This window comes from Sminthopsis crassicaudata, chromosome 3, assembly GCF_048593235.1.
Source record: "Sminthopsis crassicaudata isolate SCR6 chromosome 3, ASM4859323v1, whole genome shotgun sequence".
Taxonomy (NCBI): Eukaryota; Metazoa; Chordata; class Mammalia; order Dasyuromorphia; family Dasyuridae; genus Sminthopsis; species Sminthopsis crassicaudata.
The window spans coordinates 653,237,901-653,259,212 of record NC_133619.1 but is presented as its reverse complement, the minus strand read 5'-3'; the positions used below and the strand labels follow the sequence as shown (position 1 = coordinate 653,259,212).

At 36.5% G+C, this 21,312-nt stretch overlaps 1 protein-coding gene across 1 annotated transcript; it reads right to left on the bottom strand.

Moving 5' to 3' along the window:
• Positions 1-1,009: 1,009 nt before the first annotated feature.
• LOC141562664 (vomeronasal type-2 receptor 26-like) lies at positions 1,010-19,686 on the bottom strand. Its single transcript, XM_074302667.1, has 6 exons — positions 19,663-19,686; positions 18,215-18,349; positions 14,662-14,865; positions 6,622-6,762; positions 3,948-4,071; positions 1,010-1,914 (listed from the first exon to the last, which is right to left on the bottom strand). The coding sequence occupies exons 1-6, from the start codon at positions 19,684-19,686 to the stop codon at positions 1,010-1,012; spliced, it is 1,533 nt and encodes a 510-aa protein (XP_074158768.1).
• Between the last annotated feature and the right edge of the window lie 1,626 nt (positions 19,687-21,312).

Sequence of the window (21,312 nt, the reverse complement as noted above, 5' to 3'; positions counted from 1 at the left end):
CACTGTGGGAAAGGTCATTCCGCAGAAATGGCAGAGACCGCACCCTTCCCCTCTCTAGTCTGCACAGTGTGAGCTGCTTGCCAAGCTTGAGTTGCCTGCCCTCAGTCTGTGCCCAACCTATTAGTCCCCACCCCCCCGAGCAAAAACAGACCTTTTCTGGTGAATTTCAAGGATGTCTTCTGCTGGTAATTATTTGTGGAGTTTTTTTCTGGTCAAGCACTAATTCCGAGGATTATCATGAAATAAATTCTGAGAGAAAACATGGAGCGTAAGCAGATATGTGCCTCCTCTCCACTCTCTTGGCCAGAAGTCCATCACCAGAATTATTAAACCAGATGTCAACAACTACATAAGTCAAATGGCAGTCATTTGGATGGAATGAAATACAAGAATCATGAACAGTAAAGCTATCCAGGGTTCCTCTTTCCATTCTAGAATACAATGAGTAGAAATCATTAGTCTAGAACTGGTTAGAAAGAGTAATCTTACTGTAATGTAAAAATTTCACTACTTTGTACCAGATCCAGCCATGTAAAGACAGGCAAATGAGTAATTTTTAAAAGTTATCATTAGTTATTAGGTCTGGCCAACAACTGGGGGGATAAATGGTAGTTATACTCCCATCAAGTGATAGCAGAACAAATTTATAGTTCTACCTCAATCCATCCTTTAAAAATATTTTATTTGCACCAATTATATTTTAGGGAGGAAGAAAGGTTAAGGAAGCAGGTGTTCATGTAGAAGTCATTGGAGAATTTCTGTAATTCAAATATACATTCAATGTGGAAAAGGAGAGAACACTCTGAAAGATGTCATCATCAGATTCATGAAGTTAAAGACCTAAAGAAAGTGGTTTTGAAACAGGAGGGAATAGTCAAGAAGCTCTTATTTAGTAAATGTAGAAGTCATCGGGGTTTCACTAGGACACTTGGAAGAAAGAGCAATTTGGGTTGGTTGTTTAAAATTTCATGCTATTAATTTTGCAGAATATTTCAGAATAATTCTGCACTCAAGCCTTGACATTATTCTTTAAAGTTTTCTTGGTGTTCCTGTGGGGCTGCACAAGAATCACATAGCATTTGGGGATAAAGATGCAGGCTAGTAAGCCAGTACTGGAGCTTAAGATGGAGAAGATCTCCACGGCTACCATCATCTTCCCCTTGGTGCTGTGGTACGTGGGGAGGAAGGAGATCCAGACGCTGCAGAACACCAGCATGCTGAAGGTGATGAACTTGGCTTCATTGAACATATCAGGGAGATTTCTGACAAAAAAGGCTACGGCGAAGCTTGCCAGGGCCAAGACTCCCATGTAGCTCAGGACAAAATAGAAAGCAATGAAGGAGCCCTCATTGCACCCCAAGATGATGTGCTCACGTTCAGAGTCTGGGTCTGCCTCTGGGAATGGGGGAGAGAGCAGTAGCCAGATTGCACAGAGCATGACTTGAATCATGGTGCAAAAGAGAACAAAATAAATGGGGGCTCTGCTTCCCATCCATTTCCTGCTCCTGCTGCCTGGTCTGGTGGCTCTGAAGGCCAGAACCACAATGATGGTTTTGGCCAAAATAGTGGAGACGGCCACTGTGAACATGACTCCAAATGTTGTTTGTCGGAGGAGGCAATGGGCTGCAGTTGGGCGACCAATGAAGAGCAGAGAGCAGAGGAAGCAGAAGAAAAGTGAGATGAGGAGGATGTAGCTGAGATCCCGGTTATTGGCTCTGACTATGGGGGTGTTTTTGTGCCTCACAAAGACCCAGAGAACCAGAGCTGTGAGGAGAGAAAAGCAAGCAGCCAGAGAAGCCAAGGCCATCCCCAAGGGCTCTTCATAGTCCAGGAAGGTCATCGTTTTCGGGAGGCACTGATTCCTCTCCTGATTGGGATATTGATCTTCAGGGCATTTCACACACTGATCTGCATCTGAAGAGAACAAACAAGTCTCAATATTTCAGCCGCAGCAAAACTTCCCTTTCAGTGGCCAATAATATTTGTGGCAATAATACAAATGGCTCCATCTGGTTCCATGGGGATCAGAATCTGATATCAGTGGATAGAACAGAAGACTTGGAAGACCTGAGTTTGAATTCTGCCTCAGAGAGCTTTGTGATTATGGGTTAGTCAATTACCTAATTTGTACTTCTATATCATAGTTAGTAAAATGGGGATACTAATTGTGCCTACTTCACAGAAATGGAAAGTTTGGCAAATTCAAAGTAGGAAATAAATTTGAGTAATTGTGAGTTGTGACTGACTCTTTGTGACCACATTTGAGGTTTTTTTGGTAAAGATAATAGTGTTATTTTGTATTTCTTCATCTAGCCTATTTTTTCTGATGAAGAAGCTGAGGTAAACAAGGTTATGTGACTTGCCCTTAGTCACAAAGCGGGTACACCTAGTAGAAGCCAAATTTGAACTCAAGAAGATGTCTTCCCTACTGCAGGCCCAGTGCTTCATTCTCTACTTCATTTACTAGGTAGCCACTAGATACATGCTAGCTCTTATATATATATACAATTCACAGAGTACCTTTTAAACACAACATTCTTAGTACCAACAACAAGAAGAATCATACATGTGTCAGCTCCCTGTGACAAAGCAAGGTAATCAATTTATTGCTGACTTTATTTCTTGTTCTTGGACAATAATCTTTTTTAACGTTTCTCTGTTAGAGAGCTGGTAGTTCTCTGTTTTGTGGTTTCTTTTTACAATAAAATGACTTTGTTGTTCTAAATACATCAGTTCTTCCAGATTTCTGCAATGTTTGGAGAGATTCCCTCCTACTATCTGTTAAAGATCTTGGTTGTGTGTCTTTCTGGTTGATGCTTAGCATATTTATGATCTACTTCTATACATCTATTTGTTGACATAAAGTCATTTGGGCTTTCTTTAGATGATTCTTAAGTTGTTTAGGCATCACTTATAAATGCTGTAAGGATAGGAATCAAAGAAACTGAACATGTTTAACCTGGAGAAGAGAAACTTTTGAAGAGACATGTCATCTGGTGTGATCTATACAAACCTAAGGTACCTGGAAGAGGGACAAAGCTTGCTCTGTTTGGTACTATAGGACAAACCCCAAAGCAAGCTGGGAATTGAGAAGATTCTTCAGATTAAGCTCTATTGTAAGATTTCCTTTCACAGAGATCCTGTTCTTGTAGGCATTGCTCCAGGTCTGGGTATTTAAATTTTATCTATTATTATCCTTTTTCCTTTGTTATTCCCTAAATTTCTGCCTAAGTGCTAGCTTTGTCAGTTTAAAGTATCTTAAAGTATAACTTGCATCTTCCCCAAAATCATAGTTTTGTGTTGAATAGATTTAGGTCGGGGTTTAAAACAGATCCTTGTCTACTAGGAAGGCAGGTAGTTTTCTGAGTGACAGAAGTGTTGGGATAGGATAGTTCTTGGCAACCATTGTACATCAAATAGGTAAACATCCAGGGGTAACAGCTGAGATGAATTGAAAAGTTCACTGAATTCCAACTCAGCACCCTCACTCGAGTCCTAGATCTCTTCAATAATCATGTTACTGTGAATGGTCTCTTCATCTTTCGATTCTCTTAAATTAGTATGAGAGCATTTGTATTTCATTCCTGCTGTCTCGATGGAAAAGACTCAATTGAATATCTTAATTCCTATATGAATATAAGAAATCTGTGTACCTAGGTGCTCTTTTCAGCAATCTCTCCCTGAGCAATTGAAGTACAGAGAAATGTGGCAAGAAATTCCTACTTTGTGGATCTCACCCCCCCATATCTCTCTAATGTTGATCACTTTGGACCTTCAATATTCTTGACCTTTCTGACTTTTCTTTTAGACTTCTCTTGGTCTCTGGATACCACATTCCAATATTAATATGTTTCCTGTGCCTCACCATAAGTGGGACACCCATTCAGCTTCAGTTGGTTGCCCTAGGTTCATGTTTGTTGAAGGTGAACATATCCTCATAGACTTACCTGTCTGGTTGGAAATGTGCCTCTCTGGGCAGGGGTCACAATTAAAGCAGCAGACAGGGCATCCCTCCTGGGCTTTCTTCTGAAATCCAGCACCACAAACTTTAGTGCATCTGGACTGAGGAGGCTGCAGGGGGAATATTCCAAAGGCTTTTAACCAATCATTCTGACAAAGCTTAGATCAATTTCCTTGCATCTAAAGCCTTTAGGAGTTGTATTTCTTTTCAACTATAGAATATAGGATGCTATTAGGGTCCAAACAATCTGGGTGAGGTTTTCATAAAGAAGGAAAGCAAAAAATTAGAAGACAATAGAATGGGAAAGATAAGAGATTTCATAAAGAAAATTTGAGTTACACTTCCAGTTGATCAATGATGGACAGAGATAGCTACACCCAGAGAAGAAACACTGGGAGGGGAATGTAAATTGTTAGCACTAATATCTGTCTGCCCAGGTTGCATGTACCTTTGGATTCTAATGTTTATTGTGCAACAAGAAAATGATATTCACACACATGTATTGTACCTAGACTATATTGTAACACATGTAAAATGTATGGTATTGCCTGTCGTCGGGGGGAGGGAATAGAGGGAGGGGGGGTAATTTGGAAAAATGAATACAAGGGATAATATTATAAAATATATATATATATATATATATATATATATATATATAATAAAATACAAATGCCTCTTTTTGGCAGTAGAAAAAAAAAGAAAAAGAAAATTTGAGTTACTAAGGGAAAATTTCATGCAATATGGACAGGATAAAAGACAAAATGTTCGGTATTTAATAGAAGTAGAATACAGTGGAACTACATAAGTAAGGTATTAACATCACCAATAACCATGATGTTGTGGCTATTCTAAAGAACCAGATATTCTAGGGAAGGAAATCATAGTTGCCCTAGTAAGAATTGCTAATGATATGACTAGGGAAAGTAATACAATTCTAGCCAAGCTATTTAAAAATTCTGAAAGATGTGGCTCTTCAAAAGCTGGACACTGTAGGACAGCCAATTTGAAAAAACACAATAGGGAGTGTGGGATTGAAAAGATCAGTTTACATGTCAGTTCTAAAGATGGACAATTCCAAGACAATTCAAGTCACTGAGGAACTGCCTTCATTCACATGTTGGTAAGATTATATTTAATATCTTTCAAGTAAGATTGCAACAGCAAGTGCAGAATTACTTAAAGAGAAGACTGGGTTTCAAAAAAGAAAGAGGGAGTAGAGATCAAATTGCCAAGATTCATGGACTATGGGTAATGGAAGAAGGTCCCAGGAAAATTAACCAGAGCATGTCTGCTTCATTAACATTGACTAGGTAACTCATAACATATGTGGGAAGTCCTCAAAGACATGGAAGTACCAGATCATCTTACTGCAGCCCAAGAAACATGAATGTGGACCAAGAAGTAAAAGATGCAACTAAACATGCAACAACTAATTGCTTTCAAATTGGAAAATATTATGATTATGTTGTATAATTTCTCTTTATTTAGTTAATTTATATGTAGAACAAATTATGAAAAATGCCTGACTGGATGAAACAACAGCTGGAATCAAGTTTTTCAGGAGAAATTTCAAAATCTCAGTTATTCAGACAATACCTTTCTGATGACACAAAGAGAAGAAGAATTAAGAAGCCTCTTGATTATAGTGAGAAAACTGCTTTGAAGATCAACAATTCAATTGAACAACTAAAGTAAAAACCCAAGATCTTTATGACTAGTTCCATTGTTTTGTTTCAAATATGGGAACAAAAATAGAAAAACAGTAAAACATTTTATGTGCTTTGGTTCAAAAATTGCTACAGATGGTGACCTCTGTGATGATATTAAAAGGGACTTCCTGTTTAGAAAGGACAATCTAGAAAGAATACTGAAAAGTAGAGATATCACCTTCTTAGCAAAAGTGTATATACATATGTTTATTTTTCCCCAGGAACAGTATATGACTTTGTAAGGGGAACTTTTTACATGAGTGGAACAGCACTATGGAAAATAATTTTTGAATCATGGTGCTAGAGAAGATCTTTGAAAGATTTTGGATCAGCAAAAAGTTCAAATTAGTCAATACTTAAAAACTTAATTGCAGTTATTTACTTGGGATTTCAAATAATGAAGGTGAAACTGCATACTGAGAGACTCAGAAAAATCCCTAACTTCATGATAGATTAAGTCAAAAGGAGAAAAGGCTTGCAGAGGATGACATGGATAAAGAATGATATGGGGAAAAAATTCTAGAATTGGTCCAACTGGACAGGTAGGGGAGGATAGAAGGACTTGGTGATCTATATTCCATGGGGTCACAAATGGTTAGTAAAGACTGAGTGACTGGACAAGAAGCACAGTCTTGGAGTGGCAGTTTGTTCATTACAAGATTTAAAAATTTTGGGAGGGAAAAATGCTAAGATCATAACTCCTTGTGCACCAAAAAACAAAAACAAACTTTATTTCTAAGCTGTTTCCTTCAAGCAGAATTAGTGGAATATGCCCCAGATTTGAAAATATGTTACTGACTAGTCTGACTAGTATTTTCTTATCTTTACAGATTTTATAAAATGAACATTTTGATAATTCTTTACTTTTTTATTCCTTGTGGACCATGTAATGACATTCCTTTGGATGGTTAAATCTTGGCCAAGTGGAGCTTGAGGTATAAACTTTCCCACTTTTATCAGGACTTCAGTGTCATTGCTAAAGGTCACATAGTTGAGAATATCATAGTTTGCCACAGACTTCCTCTTCTTATCCAGGACCACCAGATTCCCAGCACTATCGTTAAACTGGACATTCTTCAGAAAGGAATGGAGCTGAAAGTAAGGAAAATTAGTTAGATTCTCTGAGGGAGGTTTTCTAGTTTCTCTGCTATTTGTTTTCTTCAATGCCTTGCACTGAGTACCATCCAAAGATTTTTCATTTGTCCCAAAATTAGGATGGATTGCTAAGAGACTGGATAACAGAACTAGATACCCAATTGTTCTCTCCGCGCTGGAAGACTGGGCCAAATTTCAAGCTGGAAGTAAGAATTTTTCAGCCTGTTGAAAAATCCAGAAAGGCCTTTTCTCTCTTTCATGAGAGTGGGTTTGAGAACAAAGTTACAGGAAGAGAGCATATAGTATTGCTTAGAGTAAATAGAGTGGCACAGAGTTCACCCCTATAATTAATTAGACTGCTTCCAATACAATCCTAAAAGTCTTTATAATGATTTGTTAATTCAAATCACTCAGCTGGGTCCTTAAGATATAAAATAAAAATGATAACTCCTTGCCCTCCAGGGGCTTACATTCCCTTGGATAATAGATCATTGAATCAGAGAAATAAATCCAGTATGATTTCATGAAGAAGAAAACACTACCAAATTAGAAGGGAAAGAATAAGTATTTACATAGCATTCTTTATATGAAATGCACTTTCAATATATAATTTTTTACCTATATTATCCTATATGAAAAGAGAATTGAGAAAGGATTTTGAAGTGAGACCACAGAATCTGGACCTATACAAAGCTAAAAGATGTTATGAACCACAAGTGAGGTAGCAATATGTTTTAGGCGTAATTGCCTGTGTAAAATTATGGAGTTGCAGGTTATGATCCTAATTCAGAGCACATGCAGTTGGGAGTTTTGTTGAAACATAAAATATTAAACAGGTATAGTGTGAAATTAGATTGGAAAGTTGGGATCACATGTTATAGCACTTTAATTCCAAGCTGAGGCTATTTTCTGCTAGAAGATATAAGAATTTATTTATGGTTCCTAACCATGAGTGTATTATAATATTGGATTAGGAGAAGGACATGTGAAGATGCCTTTTTAGTTTGTATTTTATTTTTCCAAATAGATGGAGAGTTTTTAATATTTATCTTTGCAAAACCTTGTGCTCCAATTTTTTCTCCCTCTCTCACTGATCTCCCTTCTCCCCAAAACATCAAGCAATACTTTATTGGTTAAACATAAACAATTATTGAAACATATTGAAAAAATGGGTAGTTCTTTAGGAAGATTACTTAGCTGATATTTGGCTTCTTTCTCTAATCTTCTTGTATTTGTTGATATTTATATTTTTGTTTTATATATTTGTATATATATTTTGTACATATATATAATTTGTACATACAGGTAAAATATTAAGTATGTATATAAGATATGAAACCTTTATTTTGTAAATATATTTACAATAAATACACATATAATTATACATGTCTACATAAAAATAAGCACATATATATACAGACATATTTATGTTGCCGCTTCTAGTGTTAAGTTTTTGAGACAAATGAGATTTTCTTAATCTTTAAGTTCCTATTTGTATTGGATATCATATTATTTATCTTTTGGTAGAACCATTTTAAATGGCTATTTGTTTATAATAAATGATGAATGGGAGGTAGAAAAAATAAGAATCTAATTGGATAACTAAGATCCAAGACATTTTTCATTCAAGAAGCACCTATTAAGTGCCTTCCAAGTAGCCTAGACATCATGGTAGTGTGGGAGACTAAACTCAAAATAAGAGAAATCCCTGTTCTGAAGTAGCTTATATTTTTATAAAAATCAATATATAAATCCTTGTTTTAAATTTGACATTCCTTGTTAAATATATTGAAAGGATCAATCAGGTGGTGCAGGAGTTAGAGACTGGATTGTTTAAATCAGCCTGAGACAGTAGTGTGTGACCCTGAGTAAGTCACTTAACTCTTATTGCCTTGCAAAAAAAAAAAAAAAAAGAAAAAAAAAGTTAGCTTGAAAGCTGGAGAGGACCTCAGAAGCTATGGAAAGGACCTCAGAAGCTATTTCATTCAGATTTATTTCCTAGAAAAATAAATTCTCTTATTCAGTGGCATCTGCAGAATAATTTTCAGATGCAGGATTCAATCAAACTTGTCTGATTAGACAAGAGTTCTCTCCATGGTACTAGGCTGCCATGGAATAACTAAAACTGCCAGGGTAACATAGATGCCTGGTTCTGACTTCCTCATCCTTTGATAGAGTCATGGCATCTGTAGTGTTGATGCTCCTTCTCTTCCCTTCCATCTTCTTTGTCAAAGACTCTCAGGAACCAGCTAATCTGGATTCTCACTCTTGCATCCTGTCACAGGGATCTGAACTGATTATAATTCTTTTTAAAATAATAGCTTTTTATTTAAAAAATACAAACAAAATTAGTTTTCAACATTCACCCTTGCAAAACCTTGGGGTATAATTTTTCCCTCTCTTGCCCCCTGTTTCTCTCCCCTAGACAGCAAGTAATCCAAAATATGTTAAGTGTGTGCAATTCTATCCATATTTCCTCACCTCACACTGCACAAAAAAAAAAAAAATCAGATTAAAGAGAAAAAAAAATGAGAGAAAACAAAAGCAAGGAAACAATAACAAAAAGAGGAGAATATTATGTTGCGAATCCACATTCAGTCCCAAAATTCTCTCTCTGAATGCAAATGTCTCTCTTCATCACAAGTCTTTTGGAATTGACCTGTACCACTTCATTGTTCAAAAGGGTTATGTCCCTCAGAGGTGATTCTAATTCTCAAATGACTAGAAATGAGGTAAAATATCCTGAGTCTGCTGTCCAGAGCTGATTCACTAAAAAAAAAAGAGGTGAGCTGAGTTACTAATCCTTTATCTCTTTTCTAAATATTGCAAGTCGAGAATCAGATATTTGATATTATGAAGAGGGGAACCTTACCTTCCAGGGGGAAACAACCCTGTTGTCTCCATCTATACTGGATTCCATTTCTGATCTCACTAAGAACATCTCATGAAGGGCCCAGGCCACAGCATACACAGCAGTGTAGACAGTGTAACTCTGGTCAGACATAATGTTTTCTAAAGAGCTCAAACTCAGGGTGTCTAAAGAGGCATTTGGTGAACAGACTTCCTCATCTTCCTTCCTATGTATATGGGGACATCCAAAAGCTGAGTTCCAAAACTTCTTAAGGAAAATATCCTCTGGGTATCTGGCAGGGTTAACAGTTTTCAGAAAATCTTTGAACCCAGGAATCTTACTTGTCTGATCTGAAAATATCAGAGCCCCATGGAAATTATCATAATAAATATAAGCAGGTTTTTTGGCAATATCCCAGTGACTGGTAGTGATCCACACTTTTCTTACAACGACATGAGGATTTTTCATAAACAATAGACTCAGAAGTGCATTTGTATCTCCGTAAATGACAAACACGTTCGCTGCAGATCCATATATGCTGAGTGCAAAATATTGATATAAATCTTTATCTCCTGACTTATTACTGGCAATCTTTTTTAAAAAGGCCACACAGACATCATTTCTGGCCATTTCTTCTTGAAGGTCCCTGAGGAATTTCTCACCTCTTGAATCATCTGAGGCAAGAAGGCCCACCCAGTTCCATTTGAAATGCAGCATTAACCTGACCATGCCAAGGGGAAGAGAGGTTTCACTGGGGGCCATCTGATAAACAGAAGGAAACTGAAGTGGGTCACTGATGAGTGGATCAAAGAGACCATAGCTGATCTGAAAACGAACCAAACATGACTATTTTTCAGTTTTAATGAGTTACCTGGACAAAAGCTTCTCCCACCCCACCCCATGTGAACCTAGTCTCCTCATCCCCCTCTATCTAAAATCGACTCATTCTTCATCTCTGCCTGGTAAGGTATTTCTGATTACACAGAACTCCACTCAAGGGTCATCTCCTTCATCAAACCTGCCCTAACTGAAATGTAAGCATGTTCTGTATTTTGACTAGCATGCATGTCTATGATTGAAATTAAGGGCTTGTAAATATTAGATAATTAATAAATATTTTAAAGTTTCAATTTCATGATTTTTTAAAGTCTGTTAGTCAAAATGTGCTACATCCTACATGATGAAGCTAATAAATCTGACGTCCTCAAACTCTGTATTCCCTTTTTCATCTCTGAGGATCAACAGAAAGGTAAATTAGATACCAGAATTCCCCAAAGGTATTTGACATTTGTATTTCAATAGGCAGACCCTCATAGGCCTGTCCCTGCCCTCCAACCACCATAAGCTAAATTAAGCCTCTGATTTCCTACCTGTGGGAGCTTATAGAGCTCCAGTAGAGTTGCCATGGAGAAAGTCATTTCAGAAGTGGCTCCTCCAATGACTACTACAGACTTTCTCTGCCTCTCACAGCTGTAATTTGGAATGGTCTGTCCCTGGCCTGACAGCCACATGAGGGAACTCTCCAAGGTCCTCTCATCATTGTGATAAGCATTGTAGATGTGAAATCCCAAAGAAATGTTGGGCAACAGATTTGGGTTCCTGTTGATTTCTCCTATGGCAAACATAAAAGCCAGGACTTGATAATAGTGTCTGAGCAGCCACCTGCAGTAAGAGGGAGATTATCAGGGACAAGGAATATGTATGGTTCTACCAACCTTAAAGAGGAATTGGAAATTTTCCAAAGAAATAATTCCTGAATCATATGAAGATCCATTTTTTGGTCAACCTACCTTTGTATTTGGTTTGTAATAGTATTATGCAATTCTGTATATTTCAGTCTATTGTTAGCAATGTCTCAATTACCTAGGTTTCTTTTAGCTTTGTTGTTATCTGGGCCTGAGGGCATCTGGAGGTATGCTAGAGATTTTCTCCTCTTTCAATTCAGAATTATCACCACATTTAAACCACCACAGTAGCTGTCTACAAGCTCCTAGTTCACTGCACAACATCTTAAGCAGTTCCTCTAACAACTACCAAATCATTTAGATAAATGAGAAAAATTCAGATAAATTTTCAAAAAGCAGAGCAATAAAAAATGAAAAATTAAAGCAAGTTATATTGAGAAAACTGGACATCAACTTGATAGAAAGAGGTCATTTATGTGACTTTATTAATTATTATTATTAATTGATATTAATATCTTAATATTGTCTCCAAATAGATACATAATTAAGGTATAAAATATCATGGGCTTCATTATTTTTGAGCATTGAAAAGGATCCATGACCAAAGAAGGCATATAGAAAAGAAGTTAATACAGAAATTTTTAGGTTTTTAAAATTTAAAATAAATATTTTTTGCCCCCCACAAATCCAATGAAACTAAGATCAGAAGCCAAAAATTAACTGGAAAATTGTTTTTATTATACTTCTTTTAAAAAAGTTTTATTTCCAATTATAAAATTGTTTCATGTTTTAAAAACACTAGTGCCATTATCAATGTGATAAATTGTCAAAGAATTTAAATAGAAAGTTATGGAGATAAAAATTTCAACGTATCTTTAAGCTTATGAAAAATATTCAAAATGGCAAATAAGTACCGTAATAAAAAGAAAAGCAATTCCGAATCTCAACCTGTCACCCACCAGATTGGCATAATCACCAGAAAAGAGAGCAATAGTGAAATGTATAAGGGGATATAAGGTAACTGTCACATTATTGTACTTTTAATGGAACTATTAATTTTTTTTAGCATTCTGGAAAGCAATTTCTATCTGTGCCCCAAAAGTCATTGACTTATAGATATCTTCCATATAACTTGTTCTTCAAAGATTTAAAAAATAAAGAGAGAAAGGAGTACATGTTAAAAAATTGCATTTCTTTGCCGAGTGCCAAAGATCTGGACAAAAAGAGCTGTCTTTTCATTATGGAATGGCTGAGTAAATTGTGATCTGTAGATCTAATTTAAACCATTGTTCTGCTGAAAATGAAGCAACATAATTTCATAGTAACATCACACAACTTGTAGGAACAGATGTAATATGAAGATAGAAAAACAAGAAGAACAATTTGTACTTTAAGAGCAATCAGGTAAAAAATAAACATCGCCAGAAGACTTTAGAACTCTCAGTAATGCAATAATTCACAATGATTGCAAAGGACACATAATAAAGATGGTACTAATATCATTACAGAAAGCTGATGGACTGATATACAGAATAACACATTCATTTGAGATTTGGCCATTCTGAGTATTTTTTTCTTGATTATGCTTAATTGTTGTAAGGAACATTTTTCTCAATAGGAAGTGATACAGAGAAAAAATAATTGACAACTAAAAAAGTTATTTCAAAACACAGAATGAATACTTACTTATACTCTTTTTTATTATATCGAGGATGAAACCAAAACATTTTCCAATATTTAAATTTTTCCAAGTTTTGGAAAAATAAAGGAAAAAATCCTCCAATAACAAGATCCCCATCTTTGAAATATGTGGGGCTGAAAGACCTTTCTAGGTGGCATGGAGTCCCTTGCTGCCTGCCCACAGACAATGGCAGCTGCAAAAGAAAGAAAAAGAAAAGCCTGAAGAATATGTGGGAGGCTGCTCTCCAACTCATAGCCAAGGTGCACCTGCTTTTTAGCAAAGTTTGTGATGTGCTCTGGAGGAAGCAAGGCAGCAGCATCTGCAGCAGTTTCAGGTGTCTTGGGAAGAGAAAAGTTTCCTGCAGAAGAACAATTACTTTCTTGAGCAACTGTTCAAGCTTTGCTCTGACCCTCATCGTTTTGAGACGGAATGTAATATGGCTCTGGCTCATATCTAAGACAGAGACATTGCTGTCCAGAGCAGAGAGTATTTATGGCATTTAGCCCTGGTTAAAGGAGCATTGAAATGTCCTTGCTGGTCTAAGTGATTAGGATCCTGTGTGTGGGTCTCTCCACCCAGGAGAGGGAACTTAGTCCATGATGGACTCTTGGGACCATTGTTGCTTGCAACTCTGCACCTGTGTCCCTGTGTCTGAGCGAAAATGTGTTTTTCTCATTCTTACTTCCCTACTCTGTTCTCAGCACTGACAATTGGTATCAAGTGGGTATGGGACCCAGTAATACCTCCAGAAACAAGGGAATTTAATAATGTATCAGAGCTTTGTAGGAACCTGAGTAACCGCTCTGGTGCATCAGAGTAGTGACAATGACAGGTGACAAGGTCAGAAAGTGGTCCTGACTGAGTGACCAAATTTTAGGTGATCTCAGCCTCTTTCCCCCATATTCGTAAATCAGAAAGTCCTGCAGCCTAGGGTTATTCTCCAAATAATATTCTCTGACATGTCTTGACCAAGTATTTTTTCACTAGTTCTTTCAGTAGCATATAGAAAATTGTTTTTGGCACTTATTGTCTCATCTCTCTCTCCATTTGTGCATGGACAGAAGAATAAATGAATGAGGGGAAGTAAGGTAGATAGAGCACCAGCCCTGAAGTCAGGAGGACCTGAGTTCAAATCTGCCCTCAGACACTTAACACTTCCTAGTTGTGAGACTCTGGGCAAGTCACTTAATCCCAAATGCCTCAGCAAAATAAATAAGTAAGTAAGTAAGTAAATAAATAAATAAATAAATAAATAAGAGAAGAGATTGTGATTTATAATAAAAAAGATCAATCTTTCCCTCAGCCATACATATTTTCTAATTATTAAGCAAACTTTACTTTCCCTGAATTGCTTTCCTCATCACAATGCCCCCTATAAGTGACTAAGCTGTTTATACTAATTTGATTACATATTTTATCTTATTTCACAATAATAAAATTTATGTTTTTTTAAATTTTCTTTGTTGACTGTGTATTTTGTCTTTTAATTGTGTCATCGCCTATCTTAGAAAAGGAATCCAGTTCTCAGAAGTGTGTTAGTATATTTTTAAATTTATGACATAGTATGAGGTAACTATTAAAATACTGATGACTTTCTAGGTTGGCTATATTACATTTATAGCTTTCATAAAAACAATATTTTAATCATTCTTGACCTTTCCTTTCCCTGTGTGCCACACTATGGCCTTCTCCTGGGTGATGAAATCGTGGCCCAGTGGAGCCTGAGCAATAAACACTCCCACTTGCAGCAGGATTTCAGTATCATTACCAAAGGTCACATAGTTGAGAATATCATAGTTTGCCAGAGAATACTTCTTCTTATCAGAGACCACTTGGTTCCCAGCCCTATTGTTGAAGTGGAGGGTCTTCAGAGAGGAATGGGACTGAAAATGAAGAAAATGAAGTGGAATTCCAGAGTACATCCAAGTGGGCAAGTTAGGCTGAAACATATAATATGTTAAGATAGATAGTATGAAATATCTTGGAAAGATGGAATCAAAGGGATCGGAATTTTAAATTACAGAGTCGGGAGTTTTTATATTCTTTTAGCTGTTACAGGAAGCTGTTTATCATTACCAACTAACAGTACATTATCATTGCATCAGGAGAAGAACATGTTCAGATATTCTTTAAAAATGTATTTTGTTGACATTTGTCTTCCTTTACTAATGATCTTAGATTTAACAGTATGTATAATTTTTATTATATATTTTATATATATTTAGTACATATACATAAATTTCATGTACCTAAATAATATATAAACCCTTTATATTTATTTTGTAAAGATAATCACAATTTGTAATTACGTGTTTCTATAGAAAATACACATGTATATACCCACATATATTTATTTGCTTTCTTCATTGTTAAGTTCTTGAGATCAAGAATTATTTTTCATCATGTTGTGTTTTTATCTCATTGCCTATCACATTACTGTTCACTTAGCAGAACCATTCTGAATGCCTATTTGTTGATTGGCAGCTCCATCAAGGATGAGTTAGAGATATAATTTGCTGGAGCAAATAAAAGGGAATATCAAAATGGAGTTTTGGCTACAAGTAGACTTTCCTAAGATGATAAAAAAATGTTAACGGAGGGAAAACTTTGTACTAAGAGAAGAGGAAAGGACATAAAAAGGTATAAATTAGATAGTATGAGGAGGTACGATTAGACCAGCTCAAGGGCCTCATTGAGAAGAAGGCATGACCTGGAACAGGCGAAGACTTTGATTAATGAAGTTCATAGTTTGTTGATTGATCTGAGAGTCAGTTCATATAATCTTTATGCTTGAGTTGCAGTAACAAATGTTGTCTGTAAGTTACATACTGTATATTCCTTGGTTACATTGTATCTGTATATTAATATTAAATAGTAGGTAGCTATAACAATCTGTGGACCACAACATAATTATAAGTTCTCTAGTTTCGTTTTCTAATTAATAGTTTTCAAGAGTTCTTTCCTTATTTTCAATAATGATCTCTAGTTCTTTTTTGGTCACAAATTCTTTCCTCCTCCACAGATCTGAGAGGTAAACTATCCTATGTTCTCCTAATTTATTTATAATCTCATTCCTTATGTTTCGATCATGAACCCATTTTAACCTTATCTTGGGATACAGTGTTAGGTGTGGGTCAATACCTAGTTTGTGCCATATTAGTTTCCAATTTTCCCAGCAGTTTTTGTCAAATAGTGAATTATTATCCCAAAAGCTGGGGTCTTTGTCAAACACTAGATTACTATAGTCATTGACTATTTTGTCCTGTGAACTTAACCTATTCCAGATAGATTCTCAAATATTTTATACTATCAACAGTTATTTTAAGTGAATTTCTATTTTTCTATCTCTTGCTGTTGAATTTTGTGATGTATAAAAATATTGATGATTTATGTGGATTTATTTTGTATCTTGCAACTTTGCTAAAGTTGTGGATTATTTCTAATAGTTTTCTAGTTGATTCTCTAGGGTTCTCTATTATACGATCAAATCACTTGCAAAGAGTGATAAATAGATGCTACTGACAAATTTTAAGGAAAAGTCCATTTGTTCTTATACTCCCTAATTTTTTTTTTATTTTTATTTATTTATTTATTTTTTTGCTGAGCCATCTAGCTGCCCCTCCCTTTTTTTTTTTAAAAATAGGTGTAATGTTCTGTTGTCTCCAGAAGCTGCCGATTGCTCTCTGGGAGGAGATCTGCTGTGTCAACTCAAATCTCTCGGACAGATTCTTCTGCTGTTGTCTCCAGACAGTTGCCTCCAACTCTGACCTAGAGTAGAGACTTCCCTATCTCTCTCGAGTACTGCCCTCTTTTATCCTCCCAGAGAATGGGTGTGGGATAATGCAAGGTCTTCTGGGAAAAAATACTTCAACTAATGAACTGGCTCCTCTTAAACATTAAGCTCCTCCCCAGGAGTTCCAAGGGGTAAAACTCCCTGTAAAGGCTGGAACTAGAGAATTGTTAAATACCGACTTAGCACTTAGTAAGAACCCATCATCTCATTATCTCATTAGCACTTAGTAAGAACCTAACAAATAGGAATGCATGTTAGATTTTATTGAATGCTTTTTCTGAATCTATTGAGATAATCCTGTATTTTTGTTGTTAATTTTGTTATTGATATAGTCATTTATGCTAATGGTTTTCCTATATTGAACCAGCCCTATAATTCCTGTATAAATCCTACTAGGGGGCAGCTAGGTGGTGCAGTGGATAGAGCACCAGCCCTGAATTCAGGAGGACCGGAGTTCAAATCTGGTCTCAGACACTTAACACTTCCTTGCTGTGTGACCCTGGGCAAGTCACTTAACCCCAGCCTCAGGGAAAACAAATAAATAAATAAACAAATCCTACTTGGTCATGGTCTGGCTATTTTAATTTTATCTATTATTATCCTTTACCCTTTGTCATAAATTATTCCCCAAATTTCTGCCTATGTGCACTGCTTTGTCAGGTTAAAGTATCTTAAAGTGTAACTTGCATCTTCCCCAAAATCATAATTCTGTGGTGACTAGTTTTAGGTCTGGGCTTAAAACAGATCATTGTCTGCTAGCAAGGAAGTAGTTTTCTGAGTGACAGAAGTATTTGGGATAGGTAGATTGATGCCTTTTTGGCAACCATTGGGTTTACCCAATCAAATGGGTAAGCATCCAGGGGTAACAGCTGAGATGAATTGAAAATGTCACTGAATTCCACCTCAGTACCCGGGCTGGAGTCCCAGCTCTTTTCAATAACCATGCTACTGTGAATGGTCACTTCTTTCTCTTTTCTTAAATTAGTGTGAGAGCATTTGTATTTAGTTACTGCTGTCTTGGTGGAAAAGACTCACTTTACATTCTCTGAATTGCTTGCCTAATCATAATAAAACCTATAAGTAACTAAGCTGTTTTTACTAACTTGATCACATAGTTTTCCTATTCCATAATACTAAAATTTATGTTTTTGTCAAATTTCCTTTGTTGACTGTGAATTTTATCTTTTAATTGTGTCATTGCTTCTTCTAGGAAAAGAATCTTGCTCTCAGAAGGAAGTTAGTATATTTATAAATGAATGGCGTGGTATGCTATAAATATTAAATCTTTTGGATGGCTATATTATATTTACATATTTCATAAAACAAACATTTTATTCATTCTTTACCTTTCCTTTCCCTTTGTGCCACACTATGGCCTTTTCCTAGATGATGAAATTTTGGCCCAGTGGAGTCTGAGAAATGAACTCTTCCAGTTTCACCAGGACTTCGGTATCATTACCAAAGGTCACATAGTTGAGAACATCATAGTTTGCCACAGACTTCCTCTTTGTATCCAAGACCACCTGGTTCCCAGCACTATTGTTAAAGTGGACGTTCTTCAGAAAGAAATGGAGCTGAAAGTGAGGAAAATTAGTTAGAAGAAAATTAATTTGAGTAGATCCAGTTGGGCATTTTTGCAAAAACATATAATATGTTATAAGAGATAATATGAAATTATCTTGGAAACCTGGAATTACAAAGTGCAGGATTTCAAATTACAAGCTGGGGAATATATATATATATTAAGAGAGAGAGAGAGAGAGAGAGAGAGAGAGAGAGAGAGAGAGAGAGAGAAAGAGAAGTTATAGGGAGTTGTTTATGATTACCAACCAAGAATACATCATCATATTGAGTCAGGAGAAGAGCATATTTACATGTTCTTTAGAAATATATTTTGTTGATATTTGCCTTCCTTCCCTAATAATCTTAGATTTGCAGGTATGTATAATTTTTCTTATATATTTTATATCTATTTTGTACATATATAAATACTTTTTACTTAAATCATACATAAAACCTTTAAATTTATTTTGTAAAATGATTCACAGTTTTACATATATAATTATATGTCTCTATAGAGAAATATATATATATATATATATATATATATATATATATACACATATATTTATAGACATTTATCTATGTTGAATCTTCCATTGTTAAGCTCTTGAGATCAAGGATTATTTTTTCATCTTTGTCTTTTGACCTCCATTGCCTATCATAGTACTTTTCACTTAGCAGAACCATTCTAAATGTCTGTTTCTTGATTGACTGGCAGCTCCATAAATGATGACTTGGAGATAGGAGAAATAAGAATGTAAGAGGACAGTTAAAATGCTTTTTGTACAATTGGCATCTATTATGTACTTCCCAAGTAATCTAGGTATAATGATATTGCTGGAGACTAAATGCAAAATAAGAACAACCCCTGTTCTAAGGGAAGACATATTGTTGAAAAGCCAGTATGTAAATCTGTGTTTTGAGATTGATCAACCCATGTTAAAATTGACATTGAAAGGCTCACTAGTTCATTGGCTAAAATTCTGGATTGGAGTCTGGAAGATCTGAGCTTAAATTCACCTTAGACACTTGGCACTTGCTAGCTGTGTGACCTGGTGGAAAGTTCTTAACTCTGAGTGCCTTGCTAAAAAAGAAAAAAATGTTAGTTCTAAAGTTTGAAGGGATCTGAGAGGTTATTTCACTAAACTTTCTTCATTTAGAAAGGAAGCCTAGGCAAATCAAGTAACTTTTTAAATGGCACTGGGGAATAAGTTTCAGAGGCAGGATTGGAATTCAGGTTGTCTGACAAGAACAAGAATTCTCTCTATTGTACTGTGCTGCAGAAAAGTAACTGTCAGGCTAAAGAGAGATGCCCTGTTCCTACTTGCTCAGCCTCTGGTGCAGGCATGGTACTGGTACTATTGATACTCCTGTTCCCTGACATCCTCTTTGTTGAAAACCCTCAGGAACCAGTTGATCTGGATTCTCACTTGTATATTCTATCACAGTTTTCTTCAATGATCCTGATTCTGAAATTACTAGAAACAAAGTGTAATATTCTGCGTCTGCTGAGCAGAAGTTACTCACTGCAAAGAGAAGTGAGCTGAATTTTTTATTCATTATTTCTTTTCTGTTCATGGTAGTTTCCACAATCAGAGATTTGGGCGTCTGTTATGGGCCAGAACTGGAGACAAGGTGCTAAGTGGAATTGAGGAGACAATGATTAAATCTAGTTTAGCATTGATTTAATCCTACAACAAATAATGGTTTCCTAGTAATATAATGATTGGTGTATACTAAGTGTGGAGCATATAAGCAGGGACTGAGAGCCATAGGGAGGAAGCTGGCAGAAGCAGAGAAGACAAAGGACGGGCTGCAGGAGCTCAAGCTCTCAGAAGCAAGGAGAGAGACAGTCCTCTAAGAAAGGTAATGGGCCCCAGGAAAGGAGACAAGACTTTGAAAGAGACAATAAAGGATTTGGACTTTAACACCTGGCTACTCGTGTGGTGATTACTGAACTGAAATGAAGGCTGCTCCCAAAGATCCCAAGAAATCAAACCAAGAAGAACATTACAGGCGTCAGTGCAGTGCTTATGGAGGAAGATCTTTACCTTCCAGGGGTGAACAATCCTGTTGTCTCCATATTTGTCAGAAAATAGGATTTGTAACCAGACCTTCAGGTTCTCTGCACTCCATGTCAAACTGCTTCCAAGACAAAAACAAAGAGGGGTAGGAAATAGGTCTAAGGGGCAGAATTACAAGGTCTCCATTATTCTCCCTTAGCTCTGGCTCTCCAATTAGTGCTGGAAACTTGCTCTTGTTCCTGGTTTCTGTCCTATGTGAACTTGCCCCAGAGATGAATCTTCTGAAGATTTAATAAGACAAGACACATTTTCAGCAACATCAGCTTCTAACTGTCTATTGTCTTAGGTTTATGGCACAGTTTATAGATAGGATCTTGTTAGGATTACTAAGTGAGAACTCAGGTTGTCTGGATGGTGACAAGGTGAGAATTCAGGTTTTCTGGACAATTACAAGGTGAGAACTCAGGTTGACTTGATAGAGGGGGCAAGCTCATTGGCTGGGGTGGTTCTTCCCAGAAGCCCTTGCATTATCCCACGCCCATTCTCTGGGAGGATAAAAAGAGACAGCACTGGGCGCAGAGAGCAGATCGGCCTGGAGAAGGATAAGAGCTGGAGGAGATTCAGAGCCAGGATTCAAGAAGGAAGACTCTGAATTGCATCAGGCTTGACGGGGCTCTCTGCAGGAAGGGAAGTCACTTCTTTGGACAAGAGTTAACAGCAACTGCCTGGAGACAACGGTTCGTTACAGGAAGAAGAATCTGTCTGAGAGATTTGAGTAGACACAGCAGATCTCTTCCCAGAGAGCGATCCGGCAGCTTCTAGAGACGACAGCTCACTACATTTGGCGCCCAACATGGGGCAAGGACTTTTGCTTATCCTGACAAGAGGAGCTAGACCAGACCTTCGCAATTTGGCGCCCGAACAGGGACAGACACAGTCCTGATTCCAGT